The 26836-nt window shown below is 36.4% G+C and overlaps 1 protein-coding gene across 3 annotated transcripts in view; it reads left to right on the top strand.

The window, feature by feature from the left end:
- LOC122811527 (transmembrane gamma-carboxyglutamic acid protein 2-like) overlaps nucleotides 1-16084 on the top strand; it is a 1149160-nt gene extending 1133076 nt beyond the window's left edge. For all 3 annotated transcript variants that reach the window (XM_044083417.1, XM_044083418.1, XM_044083419.1), the window contains exon 7: nucleotides 15168-16084. In XM_044083417.1, coding sequence (XP_043939352.1) covers nucleotides 15168-15207 — 40 coding nt within the window. In that variant the 3' untranslated portion in view covers nucleotides 15208-16084. The remainder of the gene's footprint in view (nucleotides 1-15167) is intronic.
- Nucleotides 16085-26836: the final 10752 nt, after the last annotated feature.

The raw sequence follows: 26836 nt of genomic DNA, 5'->3' as shown, positions 1-26836 counted from the left end.
CTGCATTATGCTGAGCAACTAGTCTGGAGGCGTGGATATCCTTAATGAATATGGACACACCTCCGCCTTTGGTGTTCCAGTCCAGGTTACATGGCCGAAAAGCCTGGTAGTGCAGGGGTGCTGTCTGGAGCCTTGAACCAGGTCTCAGTCACTGCACAGATATCGATGTTCTCCATTTTAAGGAGTGCCTCGAGTGAGTGCATTTTGAGATTTAGACTTCTAGCATTGAGTAGCATCACCCTCAGTTTTTGCTTGCCTGTTGCTGTTATGGTGGTGAATTTGTCATTTGAACCTTGCCAAAAAAGGGCACTATAGGGGCAGCAAGAACCTTAGCCAGTATCCAGAATCCCAGGGGTGACAGGTGCAGGCCATCTCTGCAAAGCATCGTGGTCTATCGACCATGTCATCCATGGCAGACTGATATTGGATCCCTTTAGAATGGCACCAGAGGCTTAGCCAATTGTTGAAGTCAATCATTTTCTCCTTGTACTGCGGCATCATTCTGGGTGATGGCAGAATGCTATTCAGGGCTAGGGTCATACCTGCCTGGGCAACAAGATCAGAGAGCTCTTCCATGTCTCTTTTCATGTAGTCCAGGGAGGTATGTCTCCGGTCGTTCACACCAACATGGACAATGACAGAGTCATATTTGTACTTGCTGTGGAGTGACCTGAGTGCGTGGGTTATGTGGTGAATCCTGGAACCTGACAGGCAGCTGACAGTAACCTTCTCCTTGTTTAGTCTGGTGAGTGGGACATCAGTAATCCTGACTATAGAGTCGCCTATGACTAGTGTGTTGGGTACGTTGTTTTGCCTTATTGGCTGTGGTTGAGTGGCACACTGAGTCTGCGGGCTGTGTGTCATTTGGGTTGTGTTGGGGGGGTGGAGGTTGCTTGCATTTCCGCTTTGGAGGTCTCTGTTGCTTGAGCAGATTATTATTGAGAGCCTCCGTGAATGTTTTTGTGTTTCTATGTGTGGATTTTGGTGGTGTAGATTTAGTGAGACTATGTGATGAGTGTGGTGTGGTGCAAGTGTTTACCTTCTCCTCTTGACTGTCAAGTTCAGTCTTGATTGGAGAGAGCTTTACCTCCAGTTTGGCTAGATAAGTGCATCTCTCACAGGTTGTAGTGTTGGGTGGTAGGAGGAGAGGGTTGTCTGTGTACATGAGGCAATTTCTACATTGCCCCAAGATGCCCAGATTCATCAGATAGACAGGAGAGAACACTGGGAGCTGACCCTTGGACATGCCTGAATAAAAAAAAAACTATTTTCCTCTAGATAAGTGAGGAAAGTGAGTACAAGAGCTGTTTTTCTCTAAGCAAGTGAGGAAAGTAAGTACCATAACTGTTTTCCTCTAGGTAATGAGGAAGATTGAGTGCTGCAGTAATTAGTAGGTTATTTAGTGCTTACAATTTCTAAACAAGTGCTGATCACGAATAAGCAAATTCAAGTGCTAAAAGTAAAAATCTGTATCTGGACTAAACTAGTTACAGGAAAGGGGGGAAACAAGTGCAAATGTGGGCTTTTAAATCAGAAAGTTGAGAGAGATGGAAAAACTGCCCAAACGGCCAATAACTACAATTTGTGGACCAGAACCACTCCTTATGTGGTAGATAGGTTACCTAGTGCTTACCACTCCCACTGATAAGCTAGAAGACTTCCCTCCAACACAGAAAGCTTGGGGGGGCTCAGAAGCTTACATATAGTCCTGGATACAGCAAATCTGAATCTGGACTACACTAGTTACAGGAAAGGTATTTTTATATATATATATATATATATATATATATATATATATATATATACAGAAAAGTAGCTAAAACAGCAGTCAAAACAATTCAAATGCAGTGCAAGCTAGCACACTTGAGTATGTAGCAATGTTAGACCAAACAGTTTAAAAAATGTAATTAAATTAAAAATTACTAAAAACAATGCAGAAGGAGTCTATTAGGTAGAATGAGGTAAAGAGACGGGACTGGGGGGAATGTCCCAGATCAAATCTACAGTGGGGGCGGGCAACTTCAGAAGCCTCCAAATTTAAACAACAACACAGGAATAGGGTGGGTGGATATGGGAAAACCAACACCTTCAGCAGAGATCTGAAAATCTATACAGTGAAGCAAAAATAACTGTGCACAACTCTAAAGTCAGCCAGCAATGATATAAAATTAGTCAAACAACAGTTACCAGTACACAACTCTGAAGTGCCAGAAAAATATACTCATCTCTGTACATCTCCAGATAGTTTGAAGAGCACTCTTTCAGGACACAGGAAGGCTGCAGCAAAGATATGCAGACTTTTTTTACTAAGAGGGTCTAATTTTATGCAAGTAATCCTTGAGATGGTCAGATAACACACAGGATGTAAAACCAGTTATACCAACTTAAGACACAGAGAAATAGGGAAGGGGGGAAAAACACCTTCAGCAGAGATCTGAAAAAAACTATACAGTGAAGCAAAAATAACCGTGCACAACTCTGAAGTCAGCCAGCAATGATATAAAATTAGTCAAACAACAATTACCAATACACAACTCTGAAGTGCCAGAAAAATATACTCCGCTCTGTACATCTCCAGATAGTTTGAAGAGCACTCTTTCAGGACACAGGAAGGCTGCAGCAATGATTGATAAAAATATTCAAATTACTATGGAAAATATTTGAAATAAAGTCCAAATTGCATAAAATGAATAAAATATGAGGAGACAAAATGCATTTTTGCTAAGCACTTATTTTTTTGTATTAATTAAAGCTATCCGAGTTATCAGAAGTGTATAAAGTGTTTGCATGTTTTTGTGGTTATTACAGAAAATTATTTCACAAAATACAACCATTACAGAGCATATTTCGCAAAGTATGTTGTACGTTTGAATGTTATTCCAAGTTGTGCTGTGGGAACAGTTTGTTAGTACATAATTACAAGGGCCATATTTTTACTGTGTTTGTGCATACTTTGCGGGCATGGCAGACTGATTTTGAAAACCCAGTGCACTTGTGTTTGACAGTAATATTGCAGAGAACTGTAGAGTGTTTGAACAAGAGTACGACATTTTCATACAGGCTGTATTTTCTGATAAAGATGATCATATGAAGGCATTTATTCTACTTAATTTAATTGGGTCAAAAGCTATAGAAAGGGAATGTTCATTTGTGTATGCACCTGCTATCTAAGCAGGATGGGGAAAACTGTCATGTTGTTGTACCTGAATCAAGGGTGGACCCTGAGTGCTTAAAATTAAATTGAGAAATGTGTAACTCCCCAGAAAATCTTACAATGGAAAGGCACTCATTTTATACACAATCAAAAACCTGGTGAAACTTTTGCAGCATATATAACTGACTAAAGGAATAAGGCTAAAATGTGCAGATTTGGTGATTTAATGGATGAGTTTAGAAGACAGACTTGTGTGTGGTATTAAAGATGATGCTGTGAGAAAGATTTTGCTTTGTGACAGTGATTTAACTTTGAATAAGGCCATTGAGATTTGTCAGATATACAAGCTCACAGAAAAGCACACACATATGCTTACAAATAAGAATAGCTCTAGAAGCCACAGTGATAAAGCTCATGTTGATAGTATGCAGCATGTGGCTACAAGAAACATGCCCAAGCACATGGCAGCAACTGTAACCCCTGCAGCACCCACTGGTAAACCCCAGAACTTTACAGCAAATTCCAGAGTTTGCACAGTCTCAGTAAAGCATAGGAGTGAGTCAGCAAACTCAAAGCATGGGCCCCAATCTAGTTTTATTGCCAGCAATCATAAATGTGGTGGACGTCATGAATCTAAAATGGAAAAATGTTTAGCTTTTGGTCAGCAATGCCACAAATGCAGTAAGTGGAATCATTTCAAGAAGTTTTGTAAATCAAAAGCCTACATTATTTTATTTAAAGGGAACATATTACGAAACAAGTTGATCAATAAGCTGCAACCCTACTCCTTATGTTGGTGGTGTTTCAGTGCTTCATGAAGCAATTAATGCAGTAGATTTAAGGGCAAAGAATGAAGCATTTTGTACTGTTTGGATAAATGGAAAACCTGTAGAGCTTAAAACTGACACAGGTTCTAAGTTCGATGTTATGTCAGCAGCAACATTTGCTAGTGTGTGTCACGGTGAAAAGCTTGATCTGGCAAAGTGTGCTCGGTAGTGCTTTCATGTTACTCTGTTTAGAGATGTTATGATTTGTTTTATGTGGTGAAGAGGCACGTCCAGTCATTATTAGGGCAAAGAGACCGTTTGAAAATGGGGCTGCTTTCATTTAATAAGGAGTCCATCTTGTTAGCTTGAAAGACTGCTACTCTAATTTCGCCCAGTACATTTTTTTTTACCTATACTGATCTTTTCGAAGACAAACTAGGAAAGCTTCCAGTTGTGTACTCCATGAAGTTAGATCCAGATGTCAATCAAATTATCAGTCCAGCTTGAAAAGTTCCAATAGCTGTGCAGAATGGAGTCAAAGCTGAGCTAGATAAAATGATGTGACAAAGTGTGATTTGCCCAGTTGCAGAACCAACTGAATAGGTATCTTCCATGGTGGTAGCTCATACGAAAAGCTCAGATGACATCAGAATATGTATTGATCCACAAGATCTGAACAAAATACTACTAAAACCTCATCATCCAATGCGAACAGTCAGTCGTCTCAGCTCTGATGCCAAATGCCAGTGTTTTTTCTGTCTTAGATGGAAATAATTCATTTTGGCAAATTCAGCTTGACAAGAAATCTTCATTGCTCACCACTTTTAGTACTCCATTTGGTAGGTACAGATTTCTGAGAATGCCATTTGGGATAAATTCTGCAAGTGAAGTCTTTCAACATGTAATGGAGCAATTTTTTTCAGGGTATCCTTGTGCTCTCATGGTAGACATACTGGTAGGAGGTAATGGAGAAGCTGAGCATGACAAAAACTTCAGAAAAGTTATAGAAATAGCTTCTCAAGTGAATCTTAAGCTCAGTCAACAGAAATGCAAATTCAGGTTACAAGAGGTTATTTATGTTGGCCATTTATTTACTAGTTCAGGCCTATGACCAGAACCTTCAAAGCAAAAGCCATTTTTGAGATGCCAGCTCCAGACAGTGTTCAAGCCCTGCATCATTTTCTTGGCATGGTTAACTATCTAGGCAAGTTCATTCTAGATTTGAGCCAACTTTCAGCACTGCTTAGAGAGCTGACACATAAAGATGTATCCTGGTCTTGGTTAGAGCAACACCAAAGAGTTTTTGATTAACTGAAACAGAGAATTGCTAGTCCACAAACTCGCAGATACTATGTTGTTCACAAATCAGTTACTGTCTCCTATGAAGCTTAGAAATTTGGTCTTGGTGCAATCATTCTAGAAGAGGGTCAACCTGTTGCCTATGCATCGAGAACTCTTACCCAAACTGAGATGCAGTATGCTCAGATAAAGAGCGTTTGGCAATTGTTTGTTCGAAGTTCCACGATTATGTTTATGGGTAGACCTCTCTAGATTAAAACAGACCACCAACCTCTAGTCACTATCTGAGAAAGCCTATGTATTCAGCTCCAGCCAGATAGCAATGCATGATGTTGACTGCAAAATTATAATTTCACTCTTGGCTGCAAGGAAGTCAAACTTCTTTATCTTGCTGATACTTTATCCAGATCACCCAGAATCACCACTGAACAGCATGAGAGTGAAAACCTTAATTATGAAGTCATGGAAGTGAGAAATGTTTCTTCCACACATCTTAATGAGCTAAGAGATCACAAAGACACAGATCCAGTTTTACAAAGGCTTAACCACTTTATCAATCAAGGATGGCCATTAAAGCTATCTAGTTTATCTCAAGAAGTGCAACCTTATTTTCCATACAGAGATGAGATTTTGTCTGACAATGGTATTATGAAAGGTCCAAAAGTAATTGTTCCAAAGTCCTTGCAACAAGAGTACATTACCATCGTGCTCACCCGAGAACCAACGCTACCAAAAGTAGAGCAAAAGGACTAGTATTTTGGCATTCTATGTCACAAGACCTTGACAGAGTACTTTTATCTTGTTCTGTGTGTAATAGTACAAAGCCACATCAACAGAAGGAACCACTTCAGCTAAAACATGATTCCTGAACTACCTTAGTCGATAGTAGCCACCGACATTTTCGAGTGGAATGGTCAACATTATTTCGTGTTAGTAGACTTACTCTAATTCGTTTGAGATTAACCTACTTTCCAACCTAGCATCCAATACTGTCATCACTAGGATGAAGCATCATTTTTCAGTCCATGGTAGTCCGCACAAAGTTATTTCTAACAGTGGCATGCAGTTTACAAGCCAACAGTTCAAAAGATTTTCAGAAGAATGGGACTTTATTCGTGTCACGAGTAGCCCAGAGTATCCACAGTCAAGTGATTTGGCAGAATGTGCAGTTCAAAGTGCAAAACAGTTACTAGAGGTGTCAAAATGCGAATAGTGTTTTCCTGAATCTCACAAACATTCCTCGTGATAAACATCTTGGTTTACCTGCCCAGAGACTTCTGTCGAGACAAGCCAGAACTGCATTACCAATCAGTAGTCAATTGGTTCCATGTGTCAAGAACAACAGGTCAGTAAAAACCAATTTGTTGAACCATTTAACGCACATGTCCTACTGTTAAGACCAGCATACCACTCAATCCATTACAAGAAGGAGAAGTGATAAGAATGCAAACGTCCAAAGGTTATGATCAGATTGGAGTCATGAAAAGTGTTTGCCCAGAGCCAAGATCATACATTGGAATCACAAGTAGCAGAGTTTAGGTGGAATTGGAAACATTTGAGACTGGTGTCCAAGCCTATATCACAGCACATAGCCTGTGAGAAAGAAATTTTACCTCAGAGAGTGAGTTGTCCGGTGTTCCAATTCCAGAGGAAGCTCCAGAGAATATTCCCATTCCTGTGATGAATCCTGAAGTTCCTGATACGAGTTCATCAAAGACTGTCCCTGTTGGTAAATTCAGTCCAGCTTGTTATGAGATCCATTCGCATTGGACATGAACTTACTACAAAATGGCAGTCAGGCTCGCACGTACTTAGAATTTATACACTTGTACAAGCCCTTGGATAGCTTCTTAATGATACATATGCACACATTGATCTACATCCTCCCTCTTGTTTCTAATGTCTAGAATAATGCATGTCTAACTCTGTTGCTTTTACCAAGGGCAATCTTTTTTTAAGAGGGAGGATGTAGATCAATGTGTGCATATGTATCATTAAGAAGCTATCCAAGGGCTTGTACAAGTGTATTCATTCTAAGTACGTGCGAGCCTGACTGCCATTTTGTAGTAAGCTGTTGAGATGTAAACATGTATGTATGTAAGTTCTGTCTGTTATCCAGTTTGTTTTATGATGCTGCTATCTTTCCTGATGTTGTTCTATGTATTGAAGCATTTAAATGAAATACCCCACCTGCTTGTCATCAATGTTAGAGGGATAAGGATTAAGCCGACATGGGAATAGAGAAAGGAGATTCTGTCAATAGGGATGACTGCATTTAGTGTACAGAGAATAGGCAAGAGGGTCTGGAAATTACTGAAGGAAGATGACAAAGGAACCAAGGTATTGGGAGCAAATAATCTGAGAAGGAAAGGTAATAGAATGAGAAGAGGCCAAGAAGACATTTAGATTGCAGGCTAGAGACTGCCTTCCCTATCAGGGATTGACATCAGAGTGTAGACTAAGAGAAAGGGATAGGGGAATCCTAAATGAAAGACCTGCACTGGTTAACTTTTTAATTGAATATAGAAGGCAAGCTGCTTTTAAAAATGATACTTAGTATGGGATATAAACTATTGCACAATAAGTATATGAATAAATCAGAGAAGGACAGAAAAGATTTGGAAGAGAAATTAGATAAGCATTTCACAAAAAATAATGGGAGTACATATGTATGGCTGTCAAATATGCAACAAAATGTAGAAGATTTGAGATATTTTCTGGAAGTGTTTGCATAGATACTTTTTATACCCCTGCATACACAAATGACTTTTTCCTCAGGTAGATGGCAAATGTTAGAGGTATAATGGGGAAGAAAGATGTACTTGGGAGCATACATTTTTGGAGTGTTATGAGTTGTCAGACTTTAAAAAATCTCTACAGAGGACTTTGTCAGGAATGCTGAGAAAGCAAATGAATGTAGCTAAGGAAATGATTTTTTGAGCTGGGATACATGATTTGAATTGCCTAGACAAAGTAAGGCCTTGTTAAGTTTAATTCTGGTGGCTGCCAAAAAAGTAATTACTAGAAAATGGAAATCAAAGTCTAAATCAGCCATACTTAAAGTAGTGAATATTGTAACAATGAAAAAAAAAAAAACAGGAAGTGGGATCTTTAGGAAAGGGTAGGAGTGAAGTACGTAGAAAGAAATGGAAATTATGGAAACAGTACTTATAGAAACATGTTTTGTAGGAGGAATGTGATTTAAGAGAAGGCAGGAATTAAGTTATATAATGTTGGATTGTTCATATGGTATAGAGTAATGTATGTGATTGATAATATTTGTAAATTGGACCATGTTGATATGGTATGATTAATTTTAAATAACTGTAAGTTTGTCTACTGTATGTCATGAGATAATTAGTAAAGGTGTTAAAAAAAAAACACCAGCTGTTGCATATATGAAAAAAGTACACCCTCATTGTACAGGACTGGTGAATCATGACATGCCTATTACTATGAAATATTAAATATTTATTTAAAACTAATATAAATGTTATATTTTGTGACAGAAGAATCTAATCTATGGTTATAGTTTTGGAAACCACTAGGTTGCTGATTTAAGAATACAGTTATGATATTGGTAGAAGAAAGTACAGAAACTCCAATCCTGCAACATTCACCCCTGATTATAGTTGACATCCCTTCCCTACTGACCATCCTTTATTTTTTTTTTTGCTAGAATACATGGTTCAGTCATGGAACAGTTTAATGCAAATTGCCATGGACGATGATGGTGCTGGAGATTTTTGCTCACCATTACTAAATGGAAGAATCAAAGTTACCAAGAAGAAAGGCATGTGTGCAATACCACTACCACAGAAACAACAAAAAGTAAAATACAAATTTTTAATAAAAAAAATATATAAAGTTGAGAGTTTTAATTTCATATAATATTGAAACTTCATCAGATTGTTTAACAAAGCAGCTTCTCATGTTTATATAAATGAAGCAATTATATGCTTAACTGCACTTAATGTTTTACACAGAGCAATTGTAAATTAATAATTTAAAGGAGGAAGATGAGACAGTTTAACATGGACCTTGCCCAATATAGGGACAGTGTGGCTTATGTATGTAATTAAAATTAACAGCAACAAACATAATTTGCACCACTATACCAATAACAAAGGGGTACACACACTTGAACATCATATCACTAGAGGGGGGATGTTCATGAAGTCAGTATAGAAAGGAATGATCTTGGTTTAGACAGTCTTGATGACCCTTTGGAGTTCCCTCCCCACAGATGGTTACAGAGATTGGCAGAGAAGAGGGGAAAAACAGAACATCAGTGGTTTCAGAATTACAACCATCAAAGGAACTGGGGATACTGGATGTCCAACAACAAAGGAGGGGAAGAAAGAAGAAACACTGTAGAATAGTATGTGTGTGTGTGTTGCACCTTTAAGAAGTGTTTCCAAGGACTGCATGTGTATATAAATAGCAAGCACATGCTAGCTTCAGTGCCATTTTGAGAGTGCAGCCAGAGTGTGAGCATGTATAATTGTGTTAACTAGTTTCTTTACAAGTTTATCTAAGTTAGTTATTAAGCCTCAATCCTGCTGTGTTTGTACATAATAAAGCTGCTTGAACAGAACCTACAGATGGTCATCTGTTTTATCCTGACCAGACAAGCGATACACTGATTACTATGGATGGTGGAGGGATTATATTAACACAGAAGGGTTTTAAAATATTTAACTATATCCATTTGAAAATTTCCTCCACTAATTTTTACTTGTTTCATAAAGATTTCAAATTTATTCCCACAAAATATTTTGATGTTGTAGATGCCCTTATTCAATTAAAGTTGTACACGAGAAAATTGAACTTGGTTATTGCATACAATTTAGATAGTCGACAAAGCGACTTTAAAGCAAAGATGGAAAAAGAAAAGTACCTTTAATCCCACCCCTGCACTCTTTGGTGTCGGCTTTTGAGAAAGCATATGAATTAGATATCCACAAATTTGCCAACCAAAAAAAAAAAAAAAGGGAGAATGTGGTTTAATATTACATACAAGTAAAAGACCAAGCAGCAACAATAACAAAACAGTAAAAACTGTAAAAAGTATCAAGCCAGCAGCAAAGCAAAAACTCTCTTAATTCACAGTAAAATCCAATGAAATTGAGTGCTTTCATGAGAGTATTACATCATCAGATTCTGTTGAAGTGTTTGTTATACTCTCATGAAAGTGCTCAATTTCATTGGATTTTACTGTGAATTAAAATATACAAATAAAGGACTTTGCACACTTTAAGCAATGATAAATCTGTAAGGGTCATTAAACCCGACAAAGGTGGTGGTGTGGCTCTAATTGACAACAGACTACTGCAGCAAGATGTTTGCAATCTTGCACAATAATACTACTTCCACTTACACTATTGATTCTAGAAATTAGGTGACTATAGCTTACATGAGAATAGACCTTCATTTGAAAGATAATTTTTTACAGGGTTTGACACCTGATTTATTTCATTTTCTCACTAACACATCACCTAAAATTCCTACAATATTTGGTATCCCTAAAATACATAAAGATTTGTTTAACTCACCCCCGACCTATACTTGCCACACAGGGCTCAAAGACTTATTTTTGAGCAGTTTTTGGGGATCACATGCTCAAGCCTGTATATTCACTATTCACACACCTTTTAAAGGACTTGTAGGACTTCCTATGTAGATTAAAGTGACAAGTGACCTTTATTTAATAATGGATTTTATGGAACTCATTTTAGACAATAATTTTGTCTGCTAAGAAGGGGAGATTTTCAAACAGAGGTGTGGCAGTGGGCACTGCTTAAGCTCTATTTTATGCCAACATAGTTTTAAACCACTGGGAACGGAATTGCATTTTCAAGTTAGACCAGTACAAATTTTGTAAATTATATTTACAATTCCTGGATGGTATTTTTATTTTATATAATGGATCAGAAGAAGTTATGAAGGATTTAATTTTAAAATGTAATCGTTATGCAATATTTTTTACTTTACTTACCAATATGGCAAGGAGAAAATCAATTATATAGACACTTGTATTGCTAAGGTACATAAAGGATTCCAGTCCAACATTAATAGAAAACTGACTTTCAGTAATGCATACTTAAATTTTAGTAGCTTTCACACTTTTAAATGTGAAAAAAAAAAGTCTGAGCAAAGGTCAATAATTTCCAATCGAGAAGACTTTATACATGAACTACTTATACTCCAGGAGATGTTTATGGAGAGCGGATACCCCATAAAAATGAATGAGGTTACTCATGAGGTGGTAGAAAAATGAGGTACGCAATATAAACACCTTCTTGGAAGTGAAAAGTTCATTAAAACAACTACATCTGTCTATAACCCCCACTCAGGTGGTACTTATGAGAGTGCATGTATAATTCAATGCAAATTAGGCTCTGGAATAATTAAAAACATAAATGAAAACAATTGGAACATTTTGAAAATCAACTCTACAGCCCCCCCCCCCCCCCCGATAGTATGTATACAAAATCCTAGAAATTTAAAAATATACTTGAAAATTAACCTAAGGTCATCTCCAAAAGGGATGGTAAAACAAAAAGGACAAAAAAGTGCATTTTTTGTCAATATTGTCCATATATTTATGAAAGGGAGACTGTTACAGTTGGGGGCAAACAAGGAGTTTTGCTACATTTGCAAGAAGGAAACTGTCTTAGTAAAGCCTTAGTATACATTGCACATTGTTCCACTTGCACATGTTTTTATATTGGGAAACTGAGAGGAATTTTAAGAGAAGGGTATACCAGCACATTTATGACATATCCACTAAAAATACAAAGAATGCTCTGTTTAAGCACAGTGAAATGTGCAGGTTTTACAAAGTTCAGATTTGGCATTATTGATCAAATTAATATACCTCCAGGAGTGCGGATTGGAAGACATTACTTGAATATAGAGAGTGTTGCTGGCAGTTCAAATTGAAATGCTACCACTGCCACAGGATTTAATGAAAATGTATCAGTTACATCCCATTTTAAAACTTACCTCAGCAAAGCTATAAAGTTATAAATGTATTTTGTTCATGTTTGTCCACATTTGTATGGTATTTATTTTAATTTTATTTTATAATTTTTAACAAATTCTTTTACTATCACTTATGCTTACATGAAATGGGATTAAGTTAATGCAACTTAATGTGGGTTTTATCAATTAAGTTATTAAATTGTTAATTTACAATTGTTCTGTGTACAACTTTAAGTGCAATCAAGCATATGATTGGTTGGTTTACATACTGAAACGTGACAGGCCATTTGTTAAACAGTTCTAAGTTTCAATATTGTATGAAATGAAAGCATTGAACCTTATCAGTTTTTTATTAATTTTTTTTTTTTAATTTGTATTTTACTTTTTTGCTTTTTATGTGGTAGTGGTATCTCACACACACACACTTTTTACTAGTAGCAGTTTTGGTGTGTACGTTTTTTTTTTTTTTTTTGAAGATTCAAGGTTATTAATTATTTAGTGAAGAGGGGGAGCTTACTTACTAGTCACATTTTTTTCGGAGAAGGCAAGATCTGAGATGTTCCCAGTATACAAACTGAATTTAATTTTGAAGGGATGGATTGAAGCACCATCAGGTATGTTCTTGTATCAAATGAAGAGAAAACAGAATGCTTTGAAAGTTCTTGATGGTTAGGGGATCTGGTACTCTGACAGATTTGGGAGAACTGTTGAGGAATTTAGTTGTTTTGGACTACCAGCCCCATACATCTAGAAATACAGTGGAAATGGACTTGGCTATTAAGGATTTGGGTTAGAGTATAATTTAGTAGTGAGCATACACTTCTTATCAAGTATACAGTGGCATGAATTTCATTTTATGGTGACTTTAGAGTCTTTCATTATTTACAGTAGATTGTCACTGCAATCTTCAAGTTCATGTGATTTGCTTGGGAGACTGTCTAGAGCAGGAAAGTGATTTCCTTGTATTTTGTGATTGTTCAAAACCAAAGTTTTTGAATCAGAACTTGGGATGCTCTTCAGTTAAATGCTAGTTAATAGGGAACTAACTCATCTAAAGGGAGTGTATTGGCCTACAAAGATATTCTTAAGAACAGGTTAACAATCTGTCTGATAGTGACCTCAAGTAAAGTAATTACTGGGGAGAAGATGCAGCTTGATAACATGTACCATATGATTTCTTTAAACTCTGTGCAAGGTCTTCCAAAAGGAAAATGGCATGAGGACATTATGTGAACTACATCAAGACCATGTCTGGTTAATGGAAATGAGTGTTAATTTCTAGAATATCTGAAGTTATATATTTTGGAAACTGTGAGAGATGTCCAGCATTCTGGAACACAGGAGGATATTAACTTCTTCCCACCCCATTCATATCAACCACTGGCAGAATAGAGAGACTTCATTTGTTTCTTAGCAAAATCATATCTCAAATAAAGCAATATTGGCTTTTTTTCTGACTTCTGTGTCTGTGTTTTCATACAATGATATTCAAACACAAAGTGTCACAAATTCTTATTTATATTTGATTGTTGCTCATTCTGTTATTTTGTATGTGTGTCAAACAAAACTAAATGAAACAAAAAAATAAATGTTTCATCTGCTTATTTATCTAGTTGCTATTTAGTTTAGATTATTGTTTAGCTTGTATATAATGTGTAACCATACATCACATTTTTTTCTCAAGAATTCTGAACATAGCCAAAAATAATGGGTGACAAAGGACCAAAGTTATGGACAGTTTTAAATATTACCCTAATTCACTTAAAAGCTAACAGAACAACACGTTTTACATTAACACATATTTTCCGAACAATATGAAATAAAAAAAACTATAATATCTAGCATTATGAACTGATTGCAAGGCTCAATGATATACTAGAAAATCTAAAATTTTGGGAGAAACTGTGCAAGAATATGCAGCAAAAATGGATAGTTGACAGGTATATGACATTCAGCAATGGCAGAATTTTATTTCTCTACATGTTATGTTCATGTTTTCTATTTGTATTTATAATATCACCTATTTAATTAAGATCATATAAATTAGCAATGCTAAAATTGTAAAAAGTAGTAAAATCACCCAGTTGTATTAGTTCCTGTTTTACACAGCTTAGAATACCTGGTCTTTTAGTACATTGGTTTAATTAAAATTGCTAATTTTGATGCAAGGATGATAAAGCAGAACTGTTGCTTCTGATTGTTTGGTGACTTCTAGGGTTACAATTTTAACTGTGTAGTTAAATTTTGTAAAGTGTAATTAGTACATCCCGAGTCCTGGCCTAAATTCCTTTGTTGTATACTTTGATGGTCACAGAAGATTTTTGCCACTGTTCCTACTATAAAGTTTTGTATTAAATTTGAAATTCATCAGGAACTAGTCTGCTTTGTGCAGGTGAGCATATAAATCTGCTCATCTTTGCAGCTTGTGAAGCTAGTCTTGGGGCAATCACAAAGATATAATTTGCAATTTGTCATAACTGAAAAATGCCGGTATTTCTCAAAAAATGCCACTGTGAAGACTTATAACATTATACCACTCAACCTATTAGCACAAGAATTCTGGACAAAGTCAAAAGTAATTGTGTGGGGGGGGGGGGCAAAGGTTCAAAATCAAGGACAGATTTTAAACACTACTGTTGTCAACTTAGAAAGTTGATAGAATCACAGGATTTGCATTAGTATGTATTTTCTAAGGGATATGAAACCTGAAAGTCAATTGTCTGTCATAATTTAGTAACTGTATTACTAAATGATTTGCAAGAAAACTACAACTAAAATTCTGGACAGTTGGAAGGTGTGTGAAATTGACAAATGTTTGAGTATTTTAGCTGTAAAATATGGTAGTATTTTTTAACAAGTTGTGGCAATGGAAACTTAATCATTATACAGTTAAGTATGTGCGCAAAGTATAGTGACTAATTTTATAATTTCCTTTTAAACACTTGATGTATATTTTTCAGGGAAGCAGAATCCAGCCATTCTCAGCATTCCAGCACCTGATCTCCAGTGCAAAGGACATGAAAATGGAGCAAGTTTTATAGTATGGGCAGGTTTTATTACTGCTGCAATGGTTCATCTCCCAGTCGTTCGCAGCAACAGTACCTATTTTGTTCATTATATTTTGTTTCCTTCCCATCATTCCACACAATGGATGATTTTTATTGCCTTTTAAAGAGACTCAATGTACAAAAAAACTGTTCAGTTTACAAAGTTAAAAGCTGGACTAGATAGTATTTGTGTAATAATAATAATTAAAACTAACCATGTTAAAGTATGCAAAAACTTTGTTTATCAGATTGTGGCTTTTGGGAAAATTGACTGCAAACACTGGACTGATTGATCTCCTTTATAATGCAGCTAGTCAAAAATCTGCAGTCAGAAAGCAAGACTACCACTTGAATTGTGTTTAACCCTTTCCCTTGTTCTTCAAAAACCATGCAGTAAGCTATGAGAAGCATTCTTCTGTTCCTTTCTGTTGGTGCTTTAAACTGGATGTTCCAGTATGCCTGGCATACAATATGCAGCCAGTCCTTTTGTAAATGAGACCAAGTGTGATTTGGGATTCAGCAAAAGTTCACATAATGTTTTCAACTGGAGAGTACGTTGAAAAGTACATTCACGTTTACAGAATTGTTGCTGCAAAATAGGATTAGCAAAATATATAAATTATTTGACAAAAGTAAAATTCAGTGTAAAAAAGAGAAGGGAGTACCTTTATTTTTCTTACCCAGTAATCATATATTTACAGTTCAGTGCTATATTTGCCATGCATGTCATGTAAAACTGCTTCTGGCCTTTATTTTCCTTCTCTTTCAATGAACCTTAATGTATATATTTAAAGCACTTGCCATTAAAAAAAAAAAAAAAAAAAAGAGTTGCTCAAAAAAACGAATAATGCCAGTAACCTGACTGGCCAAACAAAATGAGATCTGCTGAAAATATTTTTAACATCTTCCAGGTCTTGTTTTTCTCATTAACAATTTAAGTATTTTGAGAATGTTTAAGAACTGAAGAAATAAACAACTTACAGAATGCTGCTTTCACCTCCTGTTACCAAATAGCAAAATATTGTGAAAAAACAATTATACGGAAAGTCCACATGAGCAAGTTATTTGCCCAGCAGCTAAGTAGTGAAGATGCAAAGCTGACTTTTACCATAAAAGTCAGCCTAGTGAGAACAATCCCTGTAAATGCTTAATTCTCCCTATCATAAGATGTCATAAGCTCAGAATTAATTAGAAGTAGCCATGACTCAAGGGGCATAATGTTTTGTGAGGAGATGATGAAACTCCTCGTATGAAAAGGGCTATAACTGACACATTTATCACTGATGTTTTGTTTCGCCACCTGATGACAAAGTAAAATGTATAGTTCCAAGATCCCAGTACCCATCAAGCAGTTAGCTTTGCTGCAGTACCCACTTGTTTATACAACCTTAGGATATGTTATATTTTTAACAATACAGGACCTCACTGAAGTGCATCCTGATTCCACAAAAAAAAAAAAAAAAAAGATTTTGCCAATCCCTTTGCAAACCTGCAACCAAAGTCCAAGTAATGTTTTTTTTTAAATTCTGTCAATGTGTGTTTTTCTTGAACTACATAAGAGTAATCCCTTTACAAATTGCTGCTTTCATTATTTTATCATTTTTTTTCTAGTAAAACCAGTGAAATGTTTTGATTCATAGTCTGGTGGTCCTCTGTTTGGTACCACACAGAAGCTTTATATATGCAAGCTTTCTTCCAAAGTTAGTGGCAGCATAATAGAACAATCTGACAGCTGTATAAGAGCTCAGTGAATTATCAAACTAACTTTTTTAGATGTAGAAAGATAAAACAAATGTCATGCTGGAACACTGCCAAAAATATTGGAACAGAAGAGTGAAGACTTGTATTTTTTTGGAGAAACATAGATTTTATTGGCCGTGTTGTAAAATGTAGTGTAGACCATTAAAAGTGTCTTCATCTGTATGTTCTAATGATTTTGAGAAATTAATTCTCCTTAGTGCTGGAAAAGAAGCACTGAAAGTTTTATCAGAAGGTTCAGTAAAATGGAAAAATAACTGGATAGGAAATTATAATTGAGAACTGACAGTTCCGTTGTAAAACCATTGTACCTGAATAAAACATAGGCTTGACTAATTTAGCAAAGATTTGTTTTAAGGGAATCTTAGATGGGAATGCTGAAAAAGGGTTGTGAATCGTCAGGGATTTATTGAAATGTGTAATGCAGTCTAGAACTGTTCACTACCTCACAAACTGAGGATTTACTTCATAAAGGTAAAGAGTGAGTTATTTTAGTACACTTATTAAATTATTTTTATATTCATGCGTATAGTTATAAAATCAGGTCTGATTTCTAATTGTTTCATTGCACATGAGCAGTAGCAGCCCTTAATTATAGTACTGCAGAACATTAGCTATCATGCCATTTTAAGTCCCTGTTGATTTTTTATGCTATTTAAACATTCATAGACAAAACACCTTTTTAAATGGGCAAACAGTCTCCCTCACAGATAGCCCAGTGCATCCCATTGCACTGGAGATAGCCCTGTGCATCCCATTGCACTGGTAGCAATTCAGACCAGTTCCGCTTCCACAGTAAGCATGTATGCATGCTGGAAATATCAGATTCATGTAAAGGGAGGAGAAGTTCACATATTTTGTACTACAGAAATGGCATATTGGAGGAGCAAGGATCTGTGTTTATATATTTAATCCACATTTGCTTGCCTCTTTTAAATGAATGCCTTTCAGCAAGGAACTTTTTAAAAAAATGGTTCAGTCAGGCTTCTTCATTAGCATGACTTGATATCCAGCGAAACATTACATTGTAAACTTGCTACCAGCTGTAATATCCTTTTGATAGGATAGGCATATAGTCATCTTTAGTTATGAAACTAAAGTTGAGACAGTAGTTTATTTTGTGTCAGACCACCTTTTTAAGTAGTGAGGGCTATGATGTTGCTTGGTACTGAGATTTGGTGATCATTTTTGCTGTGAAATGATTTCCAGAAGACCATTCTGGAAGTTGTTTACACTTCTTATTCATCAATGCACAGTGACATTTCATGGACTATGTTAGGTTGTCCTGGGGTTGCCCAACTGTTATGTGCCCTAGGGCAGTGAGGTAGCATTGATAGTAATGTACAAGTTCTTAATACTGACCATTATTTCAAAGAATGATGAATTGTTTTGAGAGCATTCTTATAAATTATTTTATAAGTAATGACCCATTATAATGCATGTTCTTGAAGGATTGCTTTGAATTCTAACCAATAAAATTTTTTTCTACTTTCTTCTGGAGTTCTTTTAATTTTTAAAGTGATTTAATTGAATGTTATATGGGGACTGTTATAGAATTTATTGCTGCAGTATAGTGCAGGATTAATGCAAAGCTAAAAGGCCACCATCTTATCTCTACACCACAAGAAATGGCCAGTACAGCAGTTGTCTATATAGTTCACTGTTACTATATATTTTATTATTTTAAAATTGGTAAAAGAATACAGTTTTAAAACACTTTCCCTTTCTTGGGACATTTTAGGTATAATTACTTCAATAGTACATTAAATCGGTTAATGAAATAATTTATTTACAACTGTCAATAAAATGAATGAAAAATAGAACCTGAATCTATCTATCTTTCTTTCCCACGACATAGTAACAGGTTGTGAATAGCAAGTCAATGCCTTGTTAATGTCTCCTAACCAGTGAGATCAGTTATCTTCAAATGTCTCTGCTAAGGGTCATTCTATAGTTTTGAGTGAAGAGTGTTATCACAAAGCAATCTCAGATTTGAGACTAATTCTATTACTGCAGACGTGATTGCTGAAGCACTTTATTGAGTTGGGTTTTGTTTGGCTGAGCAGTGACTTCAGCTGCCACTGCTCATCTCACCAATAAGAATAAAATAAAGAACCAGAAGACTAAGCTATGTATTAGTGAAAGAAAGCAGCTGTATTTTAAAATTTGGACTTTTGGATGAGGTGATACCGCAGACAAAGGAGGAGTAAAGTCTGCTACCAATTCATCTGAACTATCTAAAGTGTTGAAGGGTGTCTGCTCTTGTTCAATGTCTGTGGAAAGGGAGAGACTGCACTCTCCATGTGTGTGGAAGGGGGTGGTGATGGGAATGGAATGTGCTATGTGTATATTTTAAGTAAACAACATAGCAGTTCCAAAAGGGGGGGAGCATACTAGTGTGATCATTCTGCCCTCAAAAACTAGGGCAGACATGCATGAGTGTTAAGCCTGCCTTTCTCCATAAGGATTTATTTCAGGATGGAGAAGAGAGCTTACATTGTTGTGAGAAGTTCTAGATGGGGTAAATCCTAATATTATACTGCTTGAGAATACCATGGCAGTCTGACATTGCTGTTACTTAAAGGTATACAGTTATTTATATTTGAAAAAAGGGGCTTTTGATGATACAGGGAGTGCCACAGTTGGTGCTAACAATGCTACGTTTTCTGAGAACACTACATCAAGAAGATGCTACTGAGTGAATTTTTTTTCTCCCCCCTCCCTACAACTTGTCACCAGCTCCTTTCCTAATTCATCGGGTCTTAGCCTCCTCTGGAGTCATCCCAACCCACATCCAGGGAGGGTGCGGAGATCAAGGACACTGGTGCAGTGTCATATTGCTGCCAGGGAGTGTGTTCTAATCCTACCCACCCCTTGGCAACCCTGCAAGCATTGTTTTAGATACTGTATTGGTAGGTGTATACGTGCTTCTGGGCATGTGCAACCTCAGACCAAGCAGTACACCCACTTGCAGTACAACACTCACCAGGCTCTTAACACTTCTATATTGCAGTGAGCTGGGCTGCCTCCTTCCCCTCCCCAGGGATTGGTGAGCAGACATTGACTGCTCAAACCCACTACCTCACATGACCCCTCCACTACCCATGCTGCTGGTCAAACATGGCTCATCTAGGTTGCAGTAAGGGCTTCATTCCTCTGCACCATGGGACTGCTGTTACTGAATGAATTTTTATCGGCATTTTTCACAGAAAAATGTGCATTTCTGTTGAGGCAGAGGGAATTCCACGCATATAACAACAGTGAACTGCCTATGCCTATAACACTCTGACAGAGGTATGTTGCTGTTATTAAAACTGTAATTTTGTTGTTGGGTCTTTCTTTCTGAATGAAAAAGGAAAGTGGTATGGATATAGAGAATTCCACACAAGAAAAAAAAATATATATATATATGCACACGCACACACGCACACACACACAGACACATATATAGAGAGAAAGAGGGAGATCTGTAGATATCCTGGTAGTATTAAACAGCTTGAGAACACCATGGAAGTTGATCAGTGCTATTAGTCAATTCATGTTTATCATTATTATTGTTTGAGAGTGGGGAAAATTATGTGATAATATAGGGAAAAGTATTAGTGCTCCAGTATCTGAGAACACTACCTCATACAAACATTGTTGTTATTGAATTAATTTGTTTCATCATTTATAACTGGATAAGTGGGACTTAAATTAAAATGCAAGAAATTCCACAGAGAAAAGTGCTAAGACTCCCACACCACTTAAGGACACAGCATCAGACAAACATTGATGTTACTAAGATTGTCAAGATGTATTTGTGAGTGGAAAATAGAGCTTGTATTGATGTCGGGAATTCCACTCAGGAAAAAAATATCCTGGACAGATAAAGGGCACTGTGACATTCAGACAGTGCTGTTGCTGTGTGACTTTATCATTATTTGTGTATGAAAACATGGTATTTTTGTTATAAGAATTCCACAGATGATAAAAGAGCAAAAAAAAAGAGCAGTTCTAATGCTGTGTGGGGGTACAGGGGCCCCTTTGCAAAAATATAAAGGTGAAGCTTTTTGTTTAGGTTTAGTTTTTTTGTTGTAGTTTCAAAACTTCAGTCACATGGTCTCTGCCATATGGGTTTCGAAGTTCTGAAATTTCGAAACAACATAGACCCAAAAGAATATATACCATATCATGTTCATAGTTACAAACATTATACATTACATAGCCTGCGTTGTTTTTTGTACAACTGTCATCAATCCAACATTACATAAATTGCTCAGTTCCTGTCTTCCCTTAAATCTCATTCCTCCCTAAAACATTGTTCTGCATGTATTGCTGCCACAATTTCTATTTTTTTCTTTGTACTTTTCTCCTACCCTTTTCTAAAGGTACAACTTCCAGATCTTTTATTTCTATTACAATATTCAGTACTTCAAATGCATATGGTTTAAACTTTGATTTCTATATTCTAGTAATTGCTTTTTTGGCAGCAACCATAATTAAACTTAACAAGGCCTTACCATGTCTAGGCTATTCAGATCTTCTATCCCAGCTAAAAAAAATAATTTCCTTAGTTAAATCCATTTGCTGACCCAATATTTTTGACAGAGTATTTTGTAGGGACATTTTGAAGTCTGCCAACTCATTATACTCCCAAACCACACATTCCCAGTTACCTCTTTCTTCCACATTACACCTCCAGCATTTGCCATCTACCCGAGGAAAAATTATTTGGAGTATTCTTGTGTTATAAAAATACCAATGCAAATAACTCCAAGCAAAATCCTAAATCTTCTAGACTTTTTGCATGCTTGGAAGCCAAATATATGTCCTCTCATTGTTTACTTGTGAATTGCTAACCCAATCTCTTTTCCCAATCTTTTCTAACCTCTTTGGATTGATTCTTATAGTTATTGTGCAAAATTTTATATGCCCTACTAATCTCTTTTTAACAGCAACTTATATTCTATATTCAACTAACAACTCTACCAGAGCAGGTCTTTCAGTTAGGATTCTCTTCTCCCCTTCTCATTGTCTGTATTCCAATATTGATCCCTAATAGGGAAGGCAGTCTCTAGCCTGCAGCCCAAATGTCTTCTTGGCCTCTTCACATTCTATTACTTTTCACTTTCTAGTTATTAGCTCCGAATACCTTGGTTCCTTTGCCATTTTTCTCCAATAAATTTCACCCCTCTTGCCTATTCTCTGTACCCCTAAATGTGGTCAGCCCTATCTGCAAAATGTCCTTTCTCCATTCTTGTGTTGGCTTAGTTCTTAGAATACTTTCTGCTACTTTATGAATATAATATTCTGTATGGCTGTTGTCCTTGAAGATCTGCATGCAGAATCCCACTTTCTCCTTATTTTTTGAATTCCCCACCACGCGTTTGATCATCATTCATTTCCACTTTGAATTATAGCTTTCTGCTTGTGTTATGTATATGAGCCTTAACTGTATAGCTCTAAAATATCACTTCAAAACAAGATCATCCTAAACCATCTTATTCTGTTGGAAAGATGAACTTATCCCACTTAATTCTTGCCTGCGTCCCCTTTCAGATAAATTTCTTCAACTCTATATTATTTACTGTCCACAACTTCTGCTCTAGTTGGTAAAATATGCTTGCTCTGTATGTAAAACTAAAGGGATTAAAAACATCTTCACTGCTTGTATCTTGCCATCCATATCCATAAATAAGAGCTTCCAGTTTCTCAGTCTTTATATTATGTTTTGCTTAGTCACTTCCCACATGTCCTTGGCTGCCACAACATAATCCTTTTTAATCCATACTCCTAAATACTTCATTTTTATCATGTCTCCATAAATATATGTTTTGCTGGACCGGTTCATGTGTAGATACATAGTTTACAGCTGTAGCCTTTGCTTTATCTTCATTTTTTTTATTCTGAAAAGACATGATGAAACTGTCTCAAGATGTTCCACAACACTAAGATGACCATACCAATTACATCCTTGAATTTGAGTACCTTGTTTTCTTTGCCAATGGCTCTAAATATAAAACAAATAAAGGGAAAGAGGACACCCCTGCCTGGTTCCTCTGCTTAGACACAGCTTGTCATAAAGGGACCCTACCCTCCCATTTTAATTTTTGCCTCTGATCTCTCATATAGCCTCCTAATAACCTTATTATATTAGGGAATGCAAATGTTTCAATTGCCTTGCTCCTAAAATCTCAGCTTACTCTGGTGAATGTTTTTTTCTATGTAAAAACTCACCATCATCAAGAGTATCTGTATTCTGTTTCTCTCTGGGTCATGTTTTTTCTATGTAAAAACCCACCATCATCAAGAGTATTTTCTTGTATTCTTTTTCTCTCTGGGTCATCATTGTTATGTTGGTGTCAAATGGTGGCCTCCCCCCCACAAAATCACACTGATTCATATCTATCAATGTTGGCCATTCTTTTAGCTGTTATAAACATAAACACGTTATAGTCGTGGTTTAAAACTGAAAAGTTCTGATGGCGCTTCACCATCTTACAGCCACAACAGCTTTCTTCCAGGATGTTGGTGCTTCCCCTCCTTTTAAAATACTGTTAAAACCTTCCAGATCTTTTTCACTTTCTGCCCTCCTAGCTTCCAAACTTCCACTTTCCTGCAGTTTGTAAGTCACCATTTTTATCTCATCTCCTCCTACTTAACTAATTGTTGAGCCTAATTTTGGCATACTTAAGTCTTCCATAAATATTTCCATTTGTGCTCTTTCTTGATTTCCACATTTCTCTGCTTTATAAAAATTTTCATAAAATTTCTGAAATATCTCTAATACCTCTACATGATCTCTGGTTATTTGTCTTGTTATAGGCTCTCCAAGGTTGGCAACAACTCTTTCTACTTTGTGTTACCTAAGTCTTTGTGCTCTGGAGTTAGAATAAAAAAAAAGTTGGATAACCGTAATCTTTCTATAAACTCATGCATATTATCCAGATACATTTTTATTTTGTCTTTAGCACTTTACAGTTGCACCTCTTGTTCTGTGAGATTCCCCTTATTCTGCACTACTTTAACCTTTGTCAGGTCCTCTAAATAATTCTTGATACTTAACCATATCCCTTTTTCTTTTATTTCTACCCTGTTTTTAAATTTCACTTTCATTGTATCTTACTCACTAGCTGTAACTTCTGAAGAAATTTCTATATTCCCTAATAACTCTAATTTCCACTACCCATTCTTTAAATTCCTCTTTTTAATAGGTAAGTGGGGAAGGGAGTGTCTCATTTTTATTTCATTATCCTGAATTTTTATTTTAGTTGTTATTGGCACGTGATATGAAATGGTTATTGGATGTGTGCTGAAGCTTTCAATTAAATGCACATGTTCCAGTGAAATATAATTTGTCTAGTCTAGCCCAGTTTTTGTACTTCAGGGAATAGTGTGTAAATTCTCTCTGAGTTCCTACGACTGAATTTGCTTCTTCCATAGCAAATATTTTCATAAATTTCTTCAGAAATCTACCTTCTTTTGCTATATTTTCCTTTTAGGTCCCCAGATGCATCAAATTCCATTCCCCACCTACAAGTCATATTACTCACTGAAGGCTAATTATTTCTCCCAAAATTTTCTTAAAGTCTTTTAAAAGCAGTATTAGGTGGAATATAAATATATGCCAGTGTAATCCTCTTCTCTTGCTGGTAGCCCCTTACTAGTACAAATCTACCATTGTTGTCTCATTTCCTCTCTTCTATCACTATTGCAGCTCCTCTAAGCAATTAGTATAAGTAGTCTCCTTTCCTTTGTGGGCGGCAGCAGTGGTGCAGCAGTTAGTGTTGCCGCTTCACTGCAAGAGGTTCTCCAGTTCGATCCTCAGCTGGGCTGCCTTCTGTGCGGAGTCTGCATGTCCTCCCTGTGGTCACATGGGTTTCCTCCAGGTGTCCAGTTCCCTCCCACATCCCAATGACATGCTGTAGGTGGATTGTACACATTAAATTGGCTCTAGGCATGTGTGTGTGCCTTCTGTGGAAGATTGGGCACTGGGCTGGCAACTTGACACCATATAATTCCACTGCCAATCATGAGTGAACAGGTGATCAACTGTGGCGGCCCCTAACCGGGAAAAGCTGAAAGAAGAAGTCCGCTTTCCTTTGTCCCTGGTATTCTGCTGAATATCCATCCTAAAATCCTTTCTTTATCAAATTTACATGCTTATATCCTTTGCAGTCTGCATGGCTTAATACAATTTAATACTATTTCCTTTTGTCTATAGCTGTGAGGCCATTAACATTAAATAATATGGATAGTGTAGCCATTAAGATAAGAAGTTATTATTCCCACTTATTATATATGAAAGTTTTTTTTAAATCTCTTTCCATACACCCAGTACTGTTTGGCAAGTTGATCATTTATACAGGTCTCTCTTGTCATATCCCTTTGAACCTGTCACATTTTACAAGACTTTTTGTTTTAATGAAAATCCTCACAAAAAAATACCCAGAACACCCCCATAGCCTATTAACTTAAAATAAGCACACAAGACTATGTGCATCCTCAAATGAAGTTTAACCCTACCAAATGTCCCAATTTGACAGCTGCACATACAGACATTGCCTAACTTAAAATTAAGATTATCCATACTAAGATGCATGTTACAGTATGTGCTCCTATTTAAACTAATAGCTGTCTGTTTTTATCTTATCCTTATTCCCAATCCAAATGTGAAAAGCAGCTTGTATGGTTTCAGAAGACATTATCTTTTGGTCTTAAAAAGTGCTTTGGCTTGTATTGCCTTACCCCTGTAGTTAGCTTGTCTCCATGGAAACATAAGAAAAAAAGTACAGTTGCCTTCAGCTGCAGGCTTTTCAACTCACACTGAACATATATCTGCTAAAGGACAACTTTTCATTACACTCCTTTTTCTGTCACTTGGTTGCAAACACACGCAAAAAATGTATTAATAGATTAAGTCAAGGGTTTTAATCCAGACATTCCCCAATGCAAAAGTAAGAGAAATCAGCTCTACATATACAGTCTTCTTCTTTCGGCTTTTCCCAGTTAGGGGTCGCCACAGCGGATCACCTTGTCCACTCATGATTGCCAGTGGAGTTTTACAGTGTCGAGTTGCCAGCCCCAACCATCCACAGAAGATAGCTCTACATATAGTATAATCTGTACATTTTAACAGATCATCCACATTTTCAGCAACCAAAAATTACAGCATATTAATGTAAATATGCTTTTGTCCAGACTTTCTTTTGTTTGTACTTTGTAATGTCTACATTTCTTAAAACTAATAAAGAAAAAAAAGTTACTTGCTTACTTCAGTAATTCAGGTTCTTTAAATTTCTTCTTTATTGGCATCCAGCAGTATACTTACTAGCCAGTAACTGAATTTACTAAAGCTGGCAGAGTTACTGGCCCTTATATCTTAGTTTCTTTTGCACACTGAAAGAGTTATAATTAAACTATTGATCGGTGTGAAGCCATCTTAGAAGTCCTTGTGAATGCATATTTGGTACTATAGTGGGAGTCCATTGTCCACGTTCCTATATTATATATTGCATATTACTAGGATTTGCCAGCCAAACCACCTTGATGCATTTAAGAAAAAATAAACTGGTGTTTGTGTCAATGGGATAATAAATATGTTATTGTTCCTCCTGATTTTTTATTATAATCATGTAGTGTGTAAGACTTGTACAGGAGAAGCTAAGGAACTTAACTGTTTCGGGAAAAAAAAATACTGCAACCACTGCTTTGAAGAAAATGTCTGCTGACAGTGGCTGTTTTGAGGGTATGTCATCAGGTACTGATTGACATCATAAAGAGCAAATGCAGGGGTGTTCTCAGGTGCATGCGCATAGTATAGACTGCACATGTGTAATACT

This window comes from Protopterus annectens, chromosome 9.part0 (genome assembly GCF_019279795.1).
Source record: "Protopterus annectens isolate FY-2018-M chromosome 9.part0, PAN1.0, whole genome shotgun sequence".
NCBI classification, from domain to species: Eukaryota; Metazoa; Chordata; order Ceratodontiformes; family Protopteridae; genus Protopterus; species Protopterus annectens.
The sequence above is the reverse complement of the archived record's forward strand: the minus strand, read 5'-3'. Positions and strand labels throughout refer to the sequence as shown.